The following is an 18,802-nucleotide window of genomic DNA, read 5'->3' on the forward strand; positions in this document are numbered from 1 at the left end:
GCATACGGTATATCACGTAATGGAAAAGCTAAACAGAATGAGCTCTGTGCTTGTCTAAATGTTCTGGCATGAAAAAAAAAAAGTCCATGGTGACTTCTTTTAATGAAAAAAAGAAAGGAGTAAAAATATACTTCTAAGAGAACTTTGGTTGAATTGACTAACATCCTAGGTTTGGCAGAAGCATATTAATTACTCTGACCCATTTATTCCACTCCTGGGTATCTACCTACAGAACTGCACCCTTTAACGTTCAGCAAAAGACAGGTGCTAGAATGTTCGCAGTAGCCTGAGTCACAATAGCCCCAAGCCAGAAGCCTCTCAGCTGTCCATTACGGGGAAATTGATCAATACATCATGGAATAGTCACACAAAGGAAGACTATAAGATAACAAAAAGGAATAAACTACAACCAGGTATAACATGAAAGCATCACGAAAACAGGACTAAATAAAAGAAGTCAGACACAATAAATCATTCCATTTATCAACAGCTTGAAACTAGGCAAAACTATCCTGCTAGAAATTAGGCTACTGGTAAGTTTCAGGAGGTAGGCGCTGGGTTGGGGCTTATGCAGGGGGCTTGTGCAGGTTGGGAATGTTCTGTTTCTTGACTTCGTGACTGTCACGTAGACACATTCAGCTTATCACAATTCATCACCCTACACACGTATGATCTGTGCTTTTTTTTTTGTACGTCAACTTAAAAATATGTCAAGCATGACACACTTAGGTAAAAGAAAAAAAACATACTCGAAAGAAGAGTCTGTTTCTAGGAGCACGTATTTATGTACCTCAACAAATGCATAGCTCACAGAGCAGATGTCCCCCAGCAGTATGTGCTACGGGTCACCTGCCTAAGAGGGACAGTGAGACGGGGAAGGGGCTCCCCAGAGGGTTTACCTCCATCTATAATGTTTTTCACAATAAAATAACAGTCTTTAAGTTTATGTCGTGATTAAATTAGTTGATTTTTTAAAGCCCCTGTAACATTGTGTGGTATACAGTAGGCGCTGCCTCAGGGTTTGTCACAATAAAGGTAATAAAGTAAAAATGTTTTCTGGGACACAAATGGTCTCATTAAAACTAAAATCAGGAATAAAAGAAACATAAGAAATATACGAAGTACCGTGTCTTGTGACTTTCCACTCACACCTTTGTGTATTACATACGTGAACATGTCCTTGTAGAAATACAGACTTCTGAGTACGTGTTTTCGCATAAATGTGTCACATTAGGCGTACTTAAAGAAAAAACAAAAGAACGGTTCTCATTGAAGTACGACAGCGACAGAACAGACCAGTGAGGGAACAGAGAATCTCGGGTCTCGAGACAGAAAAGATGGGGGAGATAGAGAGCCCGCTGGGCGCCTGGGGGTGGGGGCTGGCAGCACCGGAAACCTCAGCCTGAAGGGATCCCCGTGTGGGGGGAGGGGGGACCTTTGGTCTCTCCCCAGCCTCTTCCTTCCCCCTGGCCTGGGGCTGGGTGGGGAGGGGAAGTTCCTCTTTCCTTCCCAAGCACCAAAGGAGGCCCCAGCTCCCAAGGGGCTAAGAAGCTGGAGCACTGGGGAGGAGGAAGAACTGAGCCAGACTTTGGCAAGACCCCCTCCCCCCACCAGGAAGCATGAACAGGAAAGACAGCAAGAGGTGAGAGGACCCTCCCCAGGAAGACTGGGAGCACCCTAAGCGTGCCTCGGGCTGCGCGGGAAGGCCGGGGAGTACTAAGGCGGCTGGTAGGGTGTTGGGCTTCTTCAGCGACAGGAGCAGGGGCAGGGGGCACCAGGCGAAAGATGCTGCAGGGAGCCCAGAGCCTCTGGGCCAGGACTGTTTGTATGAGCCCCTGGGTCTTGTCCTCGCTGTCTCTGGAGTTTGAGCTGCTCTGTGTCCTCTGCTACCCCGCCCCCACTCATCCCTGCTCCCTAGATTGGCTGTCTCTGTCCTCCCTGGGGTCCTCCTCGCTCCCCATCACAGTCGCTCCCTCGCTGCCCCCTGCCCCTGGACTGGAAACTCCAGGCTCCCGCAGGGCCCTGCCCCGGGGGAGGGGAGTGTTAAACCACTCCTGGCTGCTCCAGACACTCCAGAGAGCAGCCGGTCCACAGGTAAGGGCCTAGCAGCTTCTGGAATGGGCATCTTGTCACCTGGGCAAGCTTGCTTTCCTGTCCTCACAGGGGTGATGGTGGCTGGGTCCCTAGCCTGGGTAGCTCCTCCGGCGTCCTCTGGCATGGCTCTGATGGGTAAAGGGGTCCCCTCCCTATAATAGCCAGCAGTTTACTGGTGGAGACCTGGCTACCTCATTTCCTGTCTGTGTGACCTTAGGTAAGTCACTTAACTGCTCTGTGCCCTGGTTTCTTCCTCCCAGAAGTCCTCAGTGAGACAGTCTGACTAGTGGTTCTCAAGCCCGAGTGTGCATCAGAACCCCCTGGAGGGCTTGTAAAACACATTGCTGGGCGCCTGGCTGACACAGTCGGTGGATCATGTGACTCTTGATATCGGGATTGCGAATTCGCGCCTCATGTTAGGTATAGATATTACTTAAAAATAAAAAAATCATTAAAAAAATTTTGTGTGTGTGAGAGAGACAGAGACAGAGCGCTCACAGAGCGTGTGCGGGGGAGGGGCAGAGAGAGAAGGAGACACAGAATCTGAAGCAGGCTCCGGGCTCTGAGCTGTCAGCACAGAGCCCAACATGGGGCTCGAACTCACTGACCCATGAGATCATGACCTGAGCCCAAGTCGGACACTTAACCGACTGAGCCACCCAGGCACCCCCAAAATAAAAAGAAAAAGAAAAAAATAAAATAAAATAAATAAAAAATAAAAATAAAAAGCATTCAGAACTCAGTCGATACCAGCTAACCACAGTCAATACTGATTCCCTGAACCCTTATGATGCCCCTGGGACACGGCACTGCCTTCGTTACGAGAGTCTCTGATTTCACCTCACGCCCAAGGCCTGGCTTCTGGTTTGTCCCATCACTTTGTCTCTATCTCAAGTTCAACTTTCCCATCTCTGGCCACTTAACAGCCTGAGTGAACTAAGTCCTTTATTTAGCACTTCTGAAGAGCAAGGCATTGAATGTTCATAATAAATTCCTTGGGAAGGTCTCAGGACGACTCTCCTTTTTCATATGGGGAAACCGAAGCCCAGAGAAGTGAAGTGACCAGCACAAAGTCACACAGCCAACATAAGTGTCTCTAATCCCATTTTGTGAGAGCTAAGGCCGTGCCACCCTGAATTCTGCTGCCTCCTTCCTCCACCACCCCTGACTCTCCATTACCCTCTTTCCCCAACTGGAACACGAGCCTCAGGGAGGCACAAGGCAGAGCGAGGGTTATTTTTAAACTTTCCTTGAAGCTGCCTCAGCCCCAGGGACCCTGCCCAGCTCTGAAGAGCCCTGGTGAGGCCACTTTGCCCCTGTGTCTTCTCTCCAAACCCAGGGACCCGGGCTGGTGGCTAAGACTCAGGTCCCACCAAGATACTGTCTTGGGGGAGGGGTGTGTCACCTCAGTGGGGGCTCCAGCTGGGAGAGGGATGACAGATGGGATCTCAGGGTCTGCTGCTTTCCTGAGGGCTGGGGGAGGGAGCGGGCAGTGCTTTAGAGCAAAGGGCAATTGGGAAGAGTCTCCCTGAAGGCAGAACCTGGGGAGGACAGGAATGATTCTGGGGGGGTCTTTTCCCATGGTTCTCTGGGAGGTCAACAGTCGTCCCAGGGGTCGGCCAACAGGAAGTCTCTCCAAAATGCCTTGGGACTGTATAGTTAAGGGGAATTGGAGCCAATGCCTGGAGGAAGGAGTTCTTATGATTCCCTGTAGGGTCTGTAGTAATCCTGGGGGTCTTCTCCCATGATTTCCTGGGGGTTCAGGGTGGTCTTGAGAGTCTTTTCTCCCGATTCCCTGAGGGGGGCAGGAGTAATCCTTTGAGTTTACCTGTAAGAGAGGGCTCCCATTATCTGGAATACTGCAGGGGTTTTCTCCCATGAGTCCATGGTAGGTCAGGAGGCTTCGTCTGGGGCTTTGCCTTTGGGAAGCTTCTCCCATAATGCCTCGGGTCTTGGGAGTCAAGAAGAATTCTGAGGGTCGGCCCAAAGGAAGGGGTTCCCATGATTCCCTGGGGGGGTGTGCCCACAGGAAGTCCCACCAGGAATGCCCAGCAAAGACAGGGGGGCGGGGCCGGCCCCGACAGGCCCGGCGCCACAAGACGTGCCCCAGCCCCCGGGAAATCAGCAAGGTCATGGCTTCCATGGCTCTGGGCATGCTGAATGAGGGCGGCTGCAGCGAAGATGAGCTGCTGGAGAAATGTATTCAGTCCTTCGGTGAGTGTCCCCTTCCCTGGCCAGCCTCCCTGGCCCTCAGGTGGTAAAGCACCCACCTCTCTGTAGGCCTCAGTTTGGGGGGGCGGGAGTATAAAATGGGAGCAAGGGTGTGCGGAGTGAATCTCAAGCACTACATTAGGGATGAGAGAAACACGTGCGTTTCTTTTTCCCGAGATGTGGAGGAGGAGGAGGTCTGATGCTATTTCCATCCACACCATGACTTGCCAGGTACTGTGCTGGTCTACGCACAGCGCAGACCAGGAAACTGAGACACCCTAAGGAGGCTAAGTGGCTTGCCCTAGTTCACCGGTAGAGCCGGAGTCGGAACCAGCTAGTCCAACTGGCTGCGGAGACTCTGCAGTCTTTGGCCCAGGAGCCATTCTGACACAGAGTCCCCTCCTTCCGCCCCCAGACTCAGCTGGCAGCCTGCGCCGTGGGGACCACGTTCTCAACATGGTACTGGCCATGCACAGCTGGGTGCTGCCTTCCGCCCACCTCGCTGCCCGCCTGCTGACCTTATATCCTCCCAGGGCCATGAGCAGCGGGTGGAGGGCGGAGGGCAGAGACGGGCGGGTCTGGAAGATGGGGGCAGGGTGAGCAGGCAGGTTGGCAGAGCCTTGACCGGAACTCAAGTACCAGGAAGCCACAGGGGACACACAGGAGCTGAGGCGGCTGCAGATCTGCCACCTGGTCAGGTAGGGTGGGGTCAAGAACGCTACTCCCATGACCCGGGGTCCCCACCGGCCTCCTTCCCCCAAAAACACACCTCCCGGGGATTCTCCAGCCCAATCCCCCACAGATCCAAGCCCTGCTCCCCCAAATACAGCTTCTGAGACAGTCCCGCTTTGGTTCCTAAGACCCTCCCAGTTCTGCCCCTTAGAACCCTCACTTCTTAGAGACCTCTAGCTCTGATGCCCCAAACCCCCACCTCTCGCATACCCCGGCCTAGCTTTTAACACCCCTCACCTTGTTCTCCCCAAATTTCACTCCTCAGAGGCCCCCGGCTTAGTTCCTGAGACCCCTCCACTATCCTGCTTCCTAGCAATTCCACCTCCAAGAGATCCCCCCAGCTTATCTTCCACTGATCCCCCAGCCTGTGTTAAGAGGCCCCCTGTCCCACTTCTAGAGACAGCCCTAGGCTGGGGCCTCTCCAAACCCTGACCTTCCAGAGACCCCTGGCCCGAGATTCCTCAGCCCAAGAGACCTCCTTTAGAGACCTTGCCCACCCCCACCCCTGTCTCTAACCTACCCACAGGTACTGGCTGACCCAACACCCAGAGACAGTGCATCAAGAGCCTCAGCTAGAAGAGGTTATCGGGCGCTTCTGGGCCACTGTGGAGCAGGAGGGCAACTCTGCCCAGAGGAGCCTGGGAGACTCCTCCACCCTGTGAGTCAGCCCTCCCCACCCCGTTCGGCTGCCTCTCTTCTCACCCTCACGTCCCCCACCCCGCACCCATCCAGTACCCTGCCCCTCTTTGCCCCCAGCCTGAGCCCCGGGGGCCCTGGCCCCCCGCCCCCTCTGAGCAGCCCAGGCCTCGGCAAAAAGCGCAAAGTGTCCTTGCTCTTCGACCACCTGGAGACGGAGGAGCTGGCTCAGCATCTCACTTACCTGGAGTTTCGCTCCTTCCAGGCTATCACGGTGAGGACGCCCTCCCCGAGCTGGGGAGGACTAGGAGTGGGCGAGCCTCCAAGAGTCAGAGGGCCCGGGCATGGGCTTTGGGCAGGGATCTCAGACTCTCAAGATGGGTGCCAGAAGGTTCAGTAAAAGGAGTTAAGCTGACTGAGGACAGAACCCCTGGGTTCAAATCCAGCAGCCCCTCCTTATCTGTGTAACTTTGAATTCGTTTCTCAGCCTCTCTGGGACTCACGTGTCTCATTTGTAAGATGGCGGTCCCCATACCTCAGTAGATGGTCAGGAGAATTCAATTAAAATGTCCGCTTAAAAATGCTTGTCACACTACCTGGCACAGTAGTAAGTGCTCAGAATATTTTATTAATTATTAATTTATTCGGGAGGCATTGAAGTTCACTGTGCTTCAGTTCCATTATCTATAAAAAGGGGGATTTCACAGTTCCTGCCTCGTAGGATCAGTGCCCGGTCCAGAGTGAATGCTCTCTGGTAGAACCATTTGAAATTGTCGTATTTTGCCATGTTTTACCTACCCAAATGATCATTTCATATGCTTCAACCTCTATATAAGTATACTTATGGTATATATAAGTGCGTGTGTGTGTGTGTGTGTGTGTGTGTAAGTATTAGCTATTGCCATCGCCACTTCAAGGGAAGGTCACCACCAGTTCCTTCATCTGGAAATATCCTGACTGTTCACACACACACATGTGCAGTACATGTGGGCATGGAATGTTGACCCCTTGAGCAGAACAAATAGAAATCGCTTTTGTGTCTCTTTGCCATTCTTCCTTTTGCTGACTGCATACCAGCCAGGTATACAGGTAGGGGCAATAGACTGGGTTCCCACCCGGACTCTCGCCTGTGCGACCCTGGGCAAGTTATCTTCTCTGTGCCTCGACAGTCTCATCTCTAAAATGTGAATAATATATTCACGGTATTCACTTCGTAGAGTTGATGTGAGGATTAAATTAGTTAATATAACAAAGGACTGAGAACAGTGCCTGACTTTATTTAAATATTTCTCTTCAGAGGGAGAGGGCCACGGTGACGTCAAGGACATGTGACAGCCAGACTAGGGCCTCAGAGGTCACGACTGCTAGGGGGATGGGCGTGTGAGGGCAAGGCCGCGGCACCCCTGCCCACCCTGATGCCCACCTCACCCCCAGCCCCAGGATCTGCGGGGCTACGTTTTGCAGGGCTCCGTGCGGGGCTGCCCGGCCCTGGAGGGATCCGTAGGCCTCAGCAACAGCGTGTCCCGCTGGGTGCAGGTCATGGTGCTGAGCCGTCCCGGGCCGGCACAGCGCGCGCAGGTGCTGGACAAGTTCATCCACGTGGCACAGGTGAGGCCCGCCCCCAGGGACTGAGGGAACCGCCACCGGCAGTTCTCAGACCCCACCCCCCAACCCCCCTCGCATTCCTGCTGCCCCGCCCTCGGCCACAGCTGAGTGGTGACGTCATCCACATCCTGGCCCCGCCCCCTCGCGTCACGCCCACCCTGACTCCGCCCCCGAGGCCCCAGTCCCGAGGTTCTAAACCCGGACTGTGCGCTTCTTTCCTGGCCTGGATAGCGGCACGTCGAACCCGCCCCGGCACTCCCTTCCTTGGTCCTAGACGTAGCTGTTGACGATGCTCCCCCACCTTGCCCAAGCCCCATGCCCGAATATTCTGCCTACGGGGCAGTGAAAGCGTCTCTTCCATGCCCCCACGTTTGCGTCACCCTCACCTCGGTCTCTAGGCCCCAGCCGTCCCTTCGGCTGCATACTTCCCTCCCCATCACGTCAGGTCTGTCCTTGGCCCAGCCCCACTGTGTCACAACCTCTCTCTTCCCCTTCCCTAAATAGATACCTTCTCCCCTTTCTGGAGAAAAGGGAAGCCTCCTGCCCCCACCGTGGCCACGCCCCCTTGCGTACTTCCTCGCAGACCACGCCCTTCCTCTCGCGTCTTCCAACGCACTGCTTCGCCTGTCTGCCTGACCGCCTGTCCTGCCCCTAAGACCTGGAGGTTCTAGTGTCTGCTCCTGGCCTCCTCCGGCTGAGTGTCTTCCACTCTCCCTGGCTCCCCCCCCCCCCCCGCCCTCCTCCCCACAGCGACCTCTGCCCTGCAAACTTGAAAGAGGACGATGAGACAGTTGCCCCTGATGCCCGGCTGACCCCACACTTGTCTCTCATGTCCTTCTGACCCTTCCATTTCACTCTGGCCCCATTCACCTCTGCCCGGTTCCTAACTCCTGCCCAGAGCCCAGGCCGTCTTGTCTCCCTGTCTGACCCCCAGGTGCCCAGCACCCTGACCTCTGTCTGAATCCCCCACACCTGTCTAGTTCCCAAACCTGTCCAACTCCTCACACTCTCCTGACTACCCCCCTCCCGCCACACTGTTCTCCGAACTCACATCAGTCTATCACCTGCTCGACCCCCCCCCCCCCCGTTAATGCCCATATACCTGCTTGCGGCCCACCCCTGCCTGACACATCTAACCTGATGCCCCCACTGGTCCATACCCACACATGCCTGACACCCCAGCTCAACCTGGATGCTGTCACGTGAAACCCCATTTTGCCTATCCTCCATGTGACCCCACCATCTCAGCATCACCCTTCCTTCCTAGAGGCTCCACCAGCTCCAGAATTTCAACACATTGATGGCGGTCACGGGGGGCCTGTGTCACAGTGCCATCTCCAGACTCAAGGACTCCCACGCTCATCTGAGCCCTGACAGCACCAAGGTGAACCCCCACTCTTCTCCCAGGGTTCCAGCGGCCAGTTATCCTGAACCACCCGCACTTTCTCCCAATCCCCTCCATCCACCTAGGGGCCCTGGAGCCACCTGGAGACCTTGCTCCTCCAAATCCGACAGGCCCCCCCAGGCTCTGTCCTCTGCCTGTCTTCCTCCCTCCTCCACCATGCGTGCATCATGCTGACCCCTCTCTACTCCGTGTTTCCGGTCCTGAGCAGGACTGGAGGGAGACACGCGAGAGAGATGGTAGCAGAGAACCTGCAGTCCAGGCGGGGAGTGAAATGATGCCCCTAAGGACACCAAATTTAGGCCACCCATGGGAGGAGCATGGGTTAGGCGTGTCCTGGGAAGTGCACGGGGAGAGTGAGGTACTCATGAGTCCAGCGTATGGCTGAAGTCAGGATCTGGCAGGAAATTAGACTGGAGATGCCCAGGGTGGGGGATCCTGTTGAGACCTGCGAGCTGAACTGAGGTGTCTGGGCTTTATCCAGATGGCAATGGGGAGTTGGGAAGGTTTGGTAATGACGACAGCACGCACGATCAGATTTCGGTTTTGGAAAAAAATCACTAGCCTGGGGAATGGGGGATACGGAGCTTTCTGAAATGGGGACCCAAAAGGAAAAGCAGTTTGGGGGAGGAGGTTGCTGAGGCCAATGGGGGACGGGAGGGGGCTCGGGGAGCTGTCCAAAATGCCATTGGACCCCTGGGAGTCTCACGCGGGTGGCTAAGGGAGCAGAAACGGCCTCCCCCATAACATCCCCCCCCCCCCCGATACGCCCCTCCCCCACAGGCCCTGCTAGAACTGTCTGAGCTCCTCGCTGCCCACAACAACTACGCCCGTTACCGCCGCACCTGGGCTGACTGCACGGGCTTCCGGCTGCCGGTACTGGGCGTGCACCTCAAAGACCTGGTGTCCCTGCATGAGGCACAGCCCGACAGGCTGCCAGACGGCCGCCTGCACCTCCCCAAACTCAACAACCTCTACCTGCGGCTGCAGGAGCTGGCAGCCCTCCAGAGGCAGCACCCGCCCTGCAGTGCCAATGAGGACCTGCTGCATCTGCTCACGGTGAGCCGCCCCGCCCCACCCCTGCCCAGGCTGGGCGCCCCTAGACTGCGCCTGGAGGGTGCAGGGGTTTACAGTCCTGGGCGCGAGAGCGTCTGCACCCTTGTGGCGCCCATTCCGCAGATTGGGAAACTGAGGTCCACAAGGTGAAGTCACTTGCCTACTGTCCCACAGCAGTAAAACCTGCATTTGAACCCAAGCAGCTCAGCCTCAGAACCCGTGTGTTAACGTGTTAACCACCATACTACATCCTGAGATTGAGGGTGTGCGATTCTAGCTACGTTCTATTTATATAACATAAATAACAACATATATATCCTCCCCCCTCCTTGCCAAGGAGCTACAAATTGAGAGAGACTGGGATTCTGAAGGCCAGGAGGTCTAAGACTGATTTGCAGACCTAAGACAGGACCACCAGCTACATAATTTGCAGGGCCGGCGCAAAATGAAAATGTGGGGCTCCTTGTTCAAAATTCTGAAGAATTTCAAGACGATGACAGCAGGGCATTAAATGAAATGGGGGCCCTTCAAAGTATGGGGCCTGCCTGTGAAGCTGGCCTTGCCCTGAGATGAGTGGGGCCCAAGGCCCTATGCTTTATTGATTCTAGAAGGCTATCAAGCCCAAATATTTATTGAGCACCTGCTGTGAGCCAGACACTACTTTAGGCACTTAGGCTCACAGCAGTGAGCACGTCAGAAAAAACAAAACAAACACAACAAAACGAAAAGAACAACAACAACAACAAAAACCTCCTGCTGTTCTTGTGGGGCTGACTTCCCGGTAGTGGAGAGACAGCCAATAAAACAAAGTAAGTGAGTAAATCATACGGTCTTTCGGAGGATAAGTACCATAGAGAAGGCCAAAGTAGGAACCAGCAAGGAAAGTGACAGGGGTTTACAATTTTAAAAAGGGCCAAAAAAGGCCTCGGTGAGAAGATGGCATTTCTGGACTAGGGAACAGGGGTGTGGAGACTGAACGGTGGCTCGGTGGGAGAGAGGACCCTAGGAGTCCCCAGAGAAGAGGGGCTCGGGAGGAGGATGAGAGTGGGGATCCGGGCAGGGTGCAGGCCAAGGGCAGAGGCTGGAGAGGAGGGTCTGTAATGCCCTGCCCACCCGCAGCTTTCCCTGGATCTCTTCTACACGGAGGACGAGATCTATGAGCTTTCTTACGCCCGGGAGCCCCGCTGCCCCAAGAGTCTGGTGAGAACCGACCCCTGACCCCTGGCCCCGGCCCCAGCCCCTGCACTGACTAACTGTGCCCCTCTGTCCCTGCCCCAGCCACCCTCCCCCTTCAAAGCGCCCCTGGTGGTGGAGTGGGCCCCTGGCGTGACACCCAAGCCTGACAGGGTCACCCTGGGTCAGCACGTGGAGCAGCTGGTGGAGGTGAGGAGGGGCCGGGAGGGAAGGTATCTGTACAGTCCCGACGCAGAGGACGAGACCTAAGACTGAGGATCATGATTTGGCCTTACTCTGCCCTCCCCATGCTCCTCTGAAGTCTGTGTTCAAGAATTATGACCCTGAAGGCCGAGGAACCATCTCTCAGGAGGACTTTGAGCGATTCTCGGGCAACTTCCCCTTCGCCTGCCATGGGCTTCACCCACCGCCCCGCCCGGGGTAAGCACTCCCGACCTCTGGGTCCCCCAAAGGTGAGGATGGGGGCCAGTCATGCTGAGGTGGTCTGTGCCCCTAGGAATGGCTCCTTCACCCGAGAAGAGCTGACGGCGTACCTGCTCCGGGCCAGCGCCATCTGCTCCAAGCTGGGCCTGGCCTTCCTGCACACCTTCCATGAAGTCACCTTCCGCAAGCCCACCTTCTGTGACAGCTGCAGTGGCTTCGTGAGCACCCTGCCCCTCTATCATCACCCCTAGTGCCCATCCCCCCCGAAGAGTCCCAAGTCCTAACTCCTTAAGTCCTGGACTCAAAAGGCCAGCCCTGCCCTGGAGGGCCCACAGTCCCCAAGTCCCAGATGATCCCCAAGTTCCAGAAAAGCCCCCAGGCTCGAATAATCCCCACATCCCGTGTAAACTGGGTATACCCAAAGTCTGGATAATGCCCAAATCCCAGATGATCTCCATCCTGGATCACTGCCAGACCATGGGTATCTAAAACTGTAGATTATCTCCAAACAGAATCAATTTCCAAGTCTTTAGGATCCAGATTAATTCAGACCCTGGATAACTGTCAAATTGAAGGTATCCTCAAATTCTGGATAATGGACAGATCTCTCAATCTCCAAACCAAAACGAATTCACATACCTTGGATTACTTTTCCAAACCTATTTTTCATTCACTAAATATTTAGTGAGTACCTCCTGTGTGTCAGTCAGTTCTAGACTTGAGGGCTGGGGAGGGGGGCTCAAGCAGGCAACAGGAAACCCAATCCCTGCCCATAGAATGTACATTTCATTCATTCCAGATTTTACTTAATTCTAATATCCTAGATGACTCCCCAGACTTGCAGTAACCTCCAAATCCCTTTAATCCCCAGATCCCCCCTTAAGGCCCTAGCCTGGAGAATTTCCCAAACCACATGGTCTCCATGCTTCCAGAGACCAACCCCACCCCCGTCCACAGCCCTCTCCCCTCGCCTAGGTAACCAATTCTGCTTTCTCTTACCAGCTCTGGGGCGTCACCAAGCAAGGCTACCGCTGTCGGGGTGAGTGAGGCATCAGTGGTGGGGAGGGGATCCAGCACCTACAGGCTGGGCGGCTGGGGGGCCCAGGCTGGGCCTCTGGCCGCTAACTGCTGACCTTGCCTCAGACTGTGGGCTGTGCTGCCACAAACACTGCAGAGACCGTGTGAAGGTGGAGTGTAAGAAAAGGCCAGGGGCCAAGGGCGATGTGAGCCCCCCTGGAGCCCCTGGCCCACCCACACCAGCTCCCCACGCCAGCTGTGGTAAGACCCAGGGTGTGGCAGTCCTGGGAAGGGGGCCTGGTGGATGGGGATTAACTTCAAGGTCACAAGGCCCTTCCCGTCGCAACCACGCCACCCACGCCCATCACCCCACAAACAGGCACAGAGGACAATCTCTCCTACACACTATCCCTGGAGCCGGAGACGGGGCACTATCTGCGCCATGCTTGGACTCAGACAGAGCCCCCGCACCCTTCCTGGGAACCACAGACGGTGAGGAGGGACTGCCCCCCTACCGCCAGCTGGATACAGGGGAGACCAGGCCATTTGCTTGGGGGAACCAAGGCAGATTTGGAAAAGCATAGCAAAGCAAAAAGGTGAAAGAGTCCTCCCCTGCTTGGGTAGGAGAGTATAGATACTGGCTAGTTTCTAATGTTGAGGGAAAAATAAAAATTTCAGTCTGGTGGGGTGGGAAGAGGGGCTAGCCACTAGTAGAACAGAAAAAGAATTCTGAGGGGGCACCCGGGTGGCTCAGTCGGTTAAGCATCCGACTTCAGCTCAGGGTCGTGATCTCACAGCTTGTGTGCTCGGGTCCCACGTCAGGCTCTGTGCTAACAGCTCAGAGCCTGGAGTCTGCTTCGGATTCTGTGTCTCCCTCTCTCTCTCTGCCCCTCTCCGCTCATGTTCTGTCTCTGTCTCCAAAATAAATAAACATTTAAAAAAAAGAGAAAGAAAAGGAATTTTGAGGAGAAAAAAGAAAAGGACAAAGATAAGGCCAAATTCACCAGGAGCTATAATTTATGTCAGTGGAATAATTTTTACTCTTCAAAGGTACAGACCTTCAGATTGAGTTAAAAAAAAAAAAAAAAAAAAAAAGGCCAGAACATCCCTGGCGATGTTCATCCATCCACTAAACAGAAGTCTGGGTGAGGCTCCGCCCATCGCAGTTTCTCCTAGACACCATACACTCCCCGCATCACCCAATGTCTTCCTCCTTCCAGGTGCCCCTCGAACGACGGCCCCGCCCACCCAGCCCTCCACGCTGAATTCCTAGACCCTGCTTGGGTCTGACCTCTCTCACCTCCCCCACAGTCAGTCTCAAGTCCTATTCTTCGGCCTCCAGCAGGACCCCCAAAGGCGTCACCTCCTTCGCATCCACACTGCCTTCAGCGAAGAGTTTGTCATTTCTTACTCCAAAAGTTTCTTCTTTTGCATCAGAGTGCCTACAACCTGTATTCTGTTTTCCTGCACTTAGCATCTGTGTGGTTTCATGGTGGATATGTTTAGACCTAAGTATCATCTCACCGAGTCCTTACATCTCCATTTTACAGATGAGGAAACTGAGGCCCAGGGAGGTTAAGCTGCTCTCTAAGGTGGCAGAGCTCCTAAGTGTTGGAGGCAGGACTCAAACCCTGGCCTTCCGTCTGCCTCTAAAACGGAAGCTCCTTACCAATATGCTACACTGACAGCATGGGTCAGGATGGGAGGGGATAGGCTGGGCAGAGTTCCTAACTCTGGGGCTCCAGAGACAGGAGAGAAGGCTGGAGTAGAGATGGAACAGGGAGCCTGTGAACACCTGAGTCCCTCCTCTGCTCAGAGCCCTTCCACACCTCGGTCTCACTCGGGGAAAGCCAGAGTCCTCACTGTGGCCCACCTCCCACAATCGATTTGTCACCTCTCTGACCTTACCTACCACCACCCACCCCCTTACTCATCCTGCTTCAGCTACACTGAACCCTATGGTCCCTGAACGTGCCAAAAATACTCCTACCTCAGGGCCTTTGCACTGGCAGTTCCCTCTGCCTGGAGTGCTCTTCCAGAGGCCTCCATGGCTCCTTCTTTGGGACTTAGCTCAAATGTCACCTTCTCAGTGAGGCTCCTCTGACCATACTCGAAGTTGCAATCCACCCCCAGTCCTGCTCCTGTTTTCCTGCTTTGTTTTTTCCCCAAAGTCCTTTACCCATCTGACAAACAATACTTTTTTACCTATTTATCTTGTTGAATGTCTGCTCCTCATCACCAGAAATGTCAGCTCCAGGACAGCAGGGGTTTTTATAATCTATACTTTTCGCTACTGTATTCCTGGTGCCTAGAACGGGGCTGGCACATGGTGGGCACCTGAGAACTGTTCGTCCAATGCCGGCATGTCTCCTTCCCTATGCCCATAGGAAGGGAAAGATGTGTTGCTAAAGAGCAAAGGACTATGAGGGTCAGAGCAACAGGGGCCTGTTGAAACCCAGTGGACATAGACACCCCTACCCCTTCTCAAACCTGAGCACCCCTGGCCTGACCCCACAGAGACAGGTCCTACAGCTGTCATAAATTAAATTTATTTTCTAGAGAACGTGGTCCTTGCTGTTGAGTGGTGGATGGGGGAAGGACATCTGGAACCTTAGGAACAGAGGATGTGGGGCCTGGGAGCCAGATGCCAAGATAAACTCTCAAAATGACTCCGCAAGGATTGGCAGAGAGGATCCCCCCCTACTCAACCACCAGTTCCCCTTTACTTCTTCTTCTTCTTGCGACCCCAGCTCTGGCGGCCTGCCTTCCGCCCACCTCCGTCCTCTCTTCTGCTCTGCCAGCTGGGCATGGGAGCCTCCAGCTCATTTGGACGGCCCCCTCGGTCTGGCACGTTGCCCATAAGCACCTGAGAGTTGATCAGATTTGAGGTTCAGGGAAGAAAGATGAACACGGAGACCAGAGAGCCAAGTGTGAAGGCCAAGGATGCTGGGGCCCTTCCCTACCCCCAGGTGCCCACCTTGTTGATGGCACAGCAGGTCCCTCGGCGGGCAGCCTTGCTGGTGGCTGGGACAAGACGAGACAGGTCCGCTCGGGCAGCCAGGACATGCGCGATGGAGACATCTGATTCTGGGCTCAGAGCCTCCCGAATTGGGATCAGCACTACCTTCATGGCTTCTCCTTGGGCCTGGGGAGGGGGGCATGGAAAAGGTGCCCAAGAGCCCTCCCCAGGTGGCATCTGCCATCTTGGAAGCATCTCTTTCTCCACTTAGGGTCTCACCCCCCACATCTCTAAACAAGAGTTATGTATAGTTCCGAAGACACTCCCAGCTCAAAGCTGGGAATTCTAGAATGTCCTGGGCCTCTAGATTTTAGAATGCCCTGGAGGCCCTGCCATTCTAGAGCCCCAAACCTTACAAGAATCTAAAAACCTGGTATAAGGAAATATTCCTGGCCTTCGTTCCTCCTCCCAGTACTGGTAGCCCACACAACCGGTCCTCCCTGCTCCTGCCAAGGTCCTCTATGCCCACACCTCTGCCCGATCGCTCCAGTGGAAGGCAGATGTTGTGAGGTCCAGGCGCTTGAGGAGAAGGCAGCGGCGACAGCAGTACTGATCTCTCAGCCTTTGGCACAGAGACTCCAATGCCTCCTGGGAAAAAGGCCTCAGTCATGCCAGGGGTCCCCCTGACTCTCATCTCTGGGTGAGGACGCTGTTGGCATACAGCCACACACAGTCTTACCCATCTGGGTGCGTCCAGCGGGTTGCTGAGGAGGGGCTGCAGGAATCCTGGGGGCAGGGAAGGCAGCAGCTCAGAGATCTGACCGGAGAAGGAGGAGTCTGAGGTTGACGAGGCAGAAACCAGATGTACTTTCCGTGGATTCCAGTTCCCCCTGGTCCTGAAGACCCAGGCGTCGGAATCAAGAATGGTGGTCACTGCTCTAGAAAAATATCCCCGTGGCTGGGGCACTCCTGCCAGAACCGCTTTTGGAGAAAGGACTCCCCCTACCACAAGGAAAGTGGGGTGGCCCCGGTGCGGAAGGGACTCCAGCTCTCTACCTTGTCATGCAACTCCCACAGCAGCCGGCTGGCAGCGGTCCCAGGCGTAGGTCTGGGCAGCCCCAGAGCTTGGAAGGTAAGGACCAGTTCCTGAACCACGTCATCTCCCTCCTCTGCCCCTTCCCCACAGGGCGGTGCGGGGCTGGAATCCAGCTGCGGGTACAGACGGAGGAGGCGGGCAGCCTGGAGTTCTGAACAGAGAAAGCCTAAAAGAAGGAAACAGGAGCAGTGCAATCAAGGAGAGCTGCCACCCGACCCACCGACCCACCGGGGTCAGAAAGTTCCATCTGCTTCTCGCCTTCTAGTTCTCCGCACCTAGAACCCCGGCTCTACCTCCAGGATAAGCTCCACCCACTTCGAGACCCTGTCCCCCGCTCGCACTTCGAACCCGGCCCACATCGGAAACACCTGGCCCGCAACAGCAAACCCAACCCACTCAAACATCAGGACTTTCTCGTCAAAATTCTAACCCCACCACCTCCAACCCTCCGGTTCCGCCTCAATTCTGACTACGCCCCCTTAGGGGAACCCTGGCTCCACCCCAAGGTGCTGAGCCCGCCCCTCTAGAGGCTGTAGCCTCGCCCACTTCCGCATCCTGGGCCAGCCCCCGGCTCACGCAGCAGGCGCAGGCACGCGCCGCGCTCCCGCAGCGCGGCCGCGCAGTCTCCGCCGCAGAGCGCGCGGTCCGGGCAATGCAACTCCCGCAGCAGGTCGGCCAACTGTCGCAGGAATGCCTCCTCTGCGCCGGGGCCTGCAGGAGGCGAGACACGTCAGGGCGCGGCGGCGACCTCCGCGGCCCCACCCCTCCGGGCTGCCCGCTCCACACGTACCGTCGCCGGCCCTCAGCACCTCCGCGCTCTCCTCCCGCTCCCGCTCCAGGGCGCCCAGAGTGGCCAGCTCCGCCGCCAGCCGCGCGCACAGCGCCCTGAAGTCTGGACACGAGGTGCCCAGCGACGTCGCCCCCGAGAAACCCTCATACCTGTGGCGGGGCCGAGACAGCGGGAGGGGGCTGGAGAGGTCAGTAGGAATTTCTGAGGGCAAACCTGTCCCTTCCTGTGCCCCTAGCCACCACCTCCCCCCCGTTCCCCTTACCCTAAGGCTTGCAGGTCCTGGGCCACAGCGACCCACTCCCGCGCTTCCGCCTCCGCCCCCTCCATGAAAGCTTGCCTGTTCTCCAGGCGCGCGCCCCCTGCCGGCCGGAGGGAGGCCCCGCCCCAGGAGCGGCGTGCGCGCCCGGCGCCCTGCTGCGGCTCCGTCCAATCGGCCCCTAAGGGCCTTCGGCGTTCCGATTGGTGCAGGAGGCAGTAGGACCCGCCCCCAGACCTGCCGGCGCGGAGACCTAGAGCGCCGCCCTTCGGGTAACTCAGTCAGGACCGTGGAATCCCCCCAGCTCTGTGAATCCCGCGCGTGCGTTCAGGATCCCAGCTGTCGCGACAGGCCAGCGGGTGTCGCTATTGCTGCAGCTTAGAAACTTCGGTTTCCTTTTTCTCATCCTCCCTCAGATGCCCTCTGCTCTTGAAGCACCCTAGACCAAGTGTTGTCCTCCCAGCTCCGCTCCAAATGCAGAAACTTGTTTCCACCATTCCACCCCCTCACACACGCACCCCCAACAGAGCGAGGCCCTCCTTCTCATCGATCATGATGCGGGAGTTGGGCCCTCACCCCTCTGGCTCCCTCGGCCTTGGAAAGGGAGCAGGTGCAATATCCCGTCGTGATTAAGAGATTGCACCCTGGGTTAGGATTAGGGTTTGAGTCCACCACTCACCACCTGTGTCTCCCTGCCAAATTGCTTCCTAGCTCTACAAGGATAAAACTAGTCGTGAGAATGAGTCCTGTACGTACATGTTTAGTAGACACCCCGGGGTACTCAGTAACTAACAACGTATATTGAATATTTTGTGTGTGCTACTAAAGCATCTCAGATCCATTTTAGGGAGGAGAAACATGAGGTTCAGAGAGGATACGGCCGAGAGAATGTGTGGTGGTGCCAGGACTCAAACTAGACCTGATCCTGGAGTCCTTGCTTTTAATCACTTAACCTAGGACTGCTGTTAGGACCGCTACTGTTTTTGTTGCTGTTGTTAAAATCATGACCTAATCCTGCATGCTCCTGCCTACCCCAAGGCTGGGTACTTGGGACCATTTGTTGACTTTAACAAGACATTAAAGATTGCTCAAGTTGGAACCTTGGAATCACAGCCTTGATTCCTTTCCTTTTTTTTGTAAACTCTTTAAGTTGGTGGATTCTGTCTTCAAAATAGATCCGTTATCTTGCCCACTTCTCCCTGCCTCCACTGTTCTCACGCAGATCTTGGTGCCAGTCTCCCCCTGGGCCATCACAGCAGCCACCTCTCCATCTCCCTCCCACCCACTCCCAGTGCCTTCCCCGCAGGAGGCCAGGCGGAACGTGTAAACAC

At 55.5% G+C, this 18,802-nt stretch overlaps 2 protein-coding genes across 10 annotated transcripts; one reads left to right on the forward strand and one right to left on the reverse strand.

The window, feature by feature from the left end:
* Positions 1 to 1,484: 1,484 nt before the first annotated feature.
* Positions 1,485 to 14,933, forward strand: RASGRP4 (RAS guanyl releasing protein 4). 7 transcript variants are annotated; one of them, XM_058708855.1, is made up of 17 exons: positions 1,488 to 1,642; positions 4,124 to 4,308; positions 4,721 to 4,826; positions 4,941 to 5,003; positions 5,564 to 5,695; positions 5,794 to 5,947; positions 7,108 to 7,281; positions 8,546 to 8,662; positions 9,464 to 9,739; positions 10,856 to 10,936; positions 11,015 to 11,119; positions 11,232 to 11,350; positions 11,427 to 11,571; positions 12,356 to 12,392; positions 12,497 to 12,631; positions 12,750 to 12,862; positions 13,591 to 14,933. In XM_058708855.1, the coding sequence occupies exons 1-17, from the start codon at positions 1,620 to 1,622 to the stop codon at positions 13,633 to 13,635; spliced, it is 2,010 nt and encodes a 669-aa protein (XP_058564838.1). In that variant the 5' UTR covers positions 1,488 to 1,619; the 3' UTR covers positions 13,636 to 14,933. The 7 variants fall into 7 exon arrangements, with proteins under 7 accessions (XP_058564834.1, XP_058564838.1, XP_058564839.1 ...); XM_058708856.1 differs by having other exon boundaries at positions 5,836 to 5,947; XM_058708858.1 differs by adding an exon at positions 2,355 to 2,462 and having other exon boundaries at positions 1,492 to 1,642; positions 5,564 to 5,947.
* On the reverse strand, positions 14,904 to 17,581 carry FAM98C (family with sequence similarity 98 member C). 3 transcript variants are annotated; one of them, XM_058708866.1, is made up of 8 exons: positions 17,478 to 17,581; positions 17,216 to 17,364; positions 17,002 to 17,136; positions 16,386 to 16,591; positions 16,069 to 16,146; positions 15,861 to 15,977; positions 15,348 to 15,515; positions 14,904 to 15,236 (listed from the first exon to the last, which is right to left on the reverse strand). In XM_058708866.1, exons 1-8 carry the CDS (start codon positions 17,540 to 17,542, stop codon positions 15,093 to 15,095), a joined length of 1,062 nt encoding a protein of 353 aa, XP_058564849.1. In that variant the 5' UTR covers positions 17,543 to 17,581; the 3' UTR covers positions 14,904 to 15,092. The 3 variants fall into 3 exon arrangements, with proteins under 3 accessions (XP_058564849.1, XP_058564848.1, XP_058564852.1); XM_058708865.1 differs by having other exon boundaries at positions 16,972 to 17,136; XM_058708869.1 differs by lacking the exon at positions 15,861 to 15,977 and having other exon boundaries at positions 16,972 to 17,136.
* Between the last annotated feature and the right edge of the window lie 1,221 nt (positions 17,582 to 18,802).

Source organism: Neofelis nebulosa, chromosome 17 (genome assembly GCF_028018385.1).
Source record: "Neofelis nebulosa isolate mNeoNeb1 chromosome 17, mNeoNeb1.pri, whole genome shotgun sequence".
Taxonomy (NCBI): Eukaryota; Metazoa; Chordata; class Mammalia; order Carnivora; family Felidae; genus Neofelis; species Neofelis nebulosa.

Excerpts from the sequence above, each read along its gene's own strand:
- RASGRP4 (XM_058708851.1), top strand. The coding sequence starts at position 1,620 with ATGAACAGGAAAGACAGCAAGAG. Across the intron at positions 4,309-4,720 it reads GAAATGTATTCAGTCCTTCG|ACTCAGCTGGCAGCCTGCGC; the intron begins GTGAGTGTCCCC and ends TTCCGCCCCCAG. Across the intron at positions 12,393-12,496 it reads GCAAGGCTACCGCTGTCGGG|ACTGTGGGCTGTGCTGCCAC; the intron begins GTGAGTGAGGCA and ends ACCTTGCCTCAG.
- FAM98C (XM_058708865.1), bottom strand. The coding sequence starts at position 17,542 with ATGGAGGGGGCGGAGGCGGAAGCGCGGGAGTGGGTCGCTGTGGCCCAG. Across the intron at positions 17,365-17,477 it reads CAGGACCTGCAAGCCTTAGG|GTATGAGGGTTTCTCGGGGG; the intron begins GTAAGGGGAACG and ends GCCCCGCCACAG. Across the intron at positions 16,147-16,385 it reads TGTGGGAGTTGCATGACAAG|ATCTCTGAGCTGCTGCCTTC; the intron begins GTAGAGAGCTGG and ends TTCTCCGGTCAG.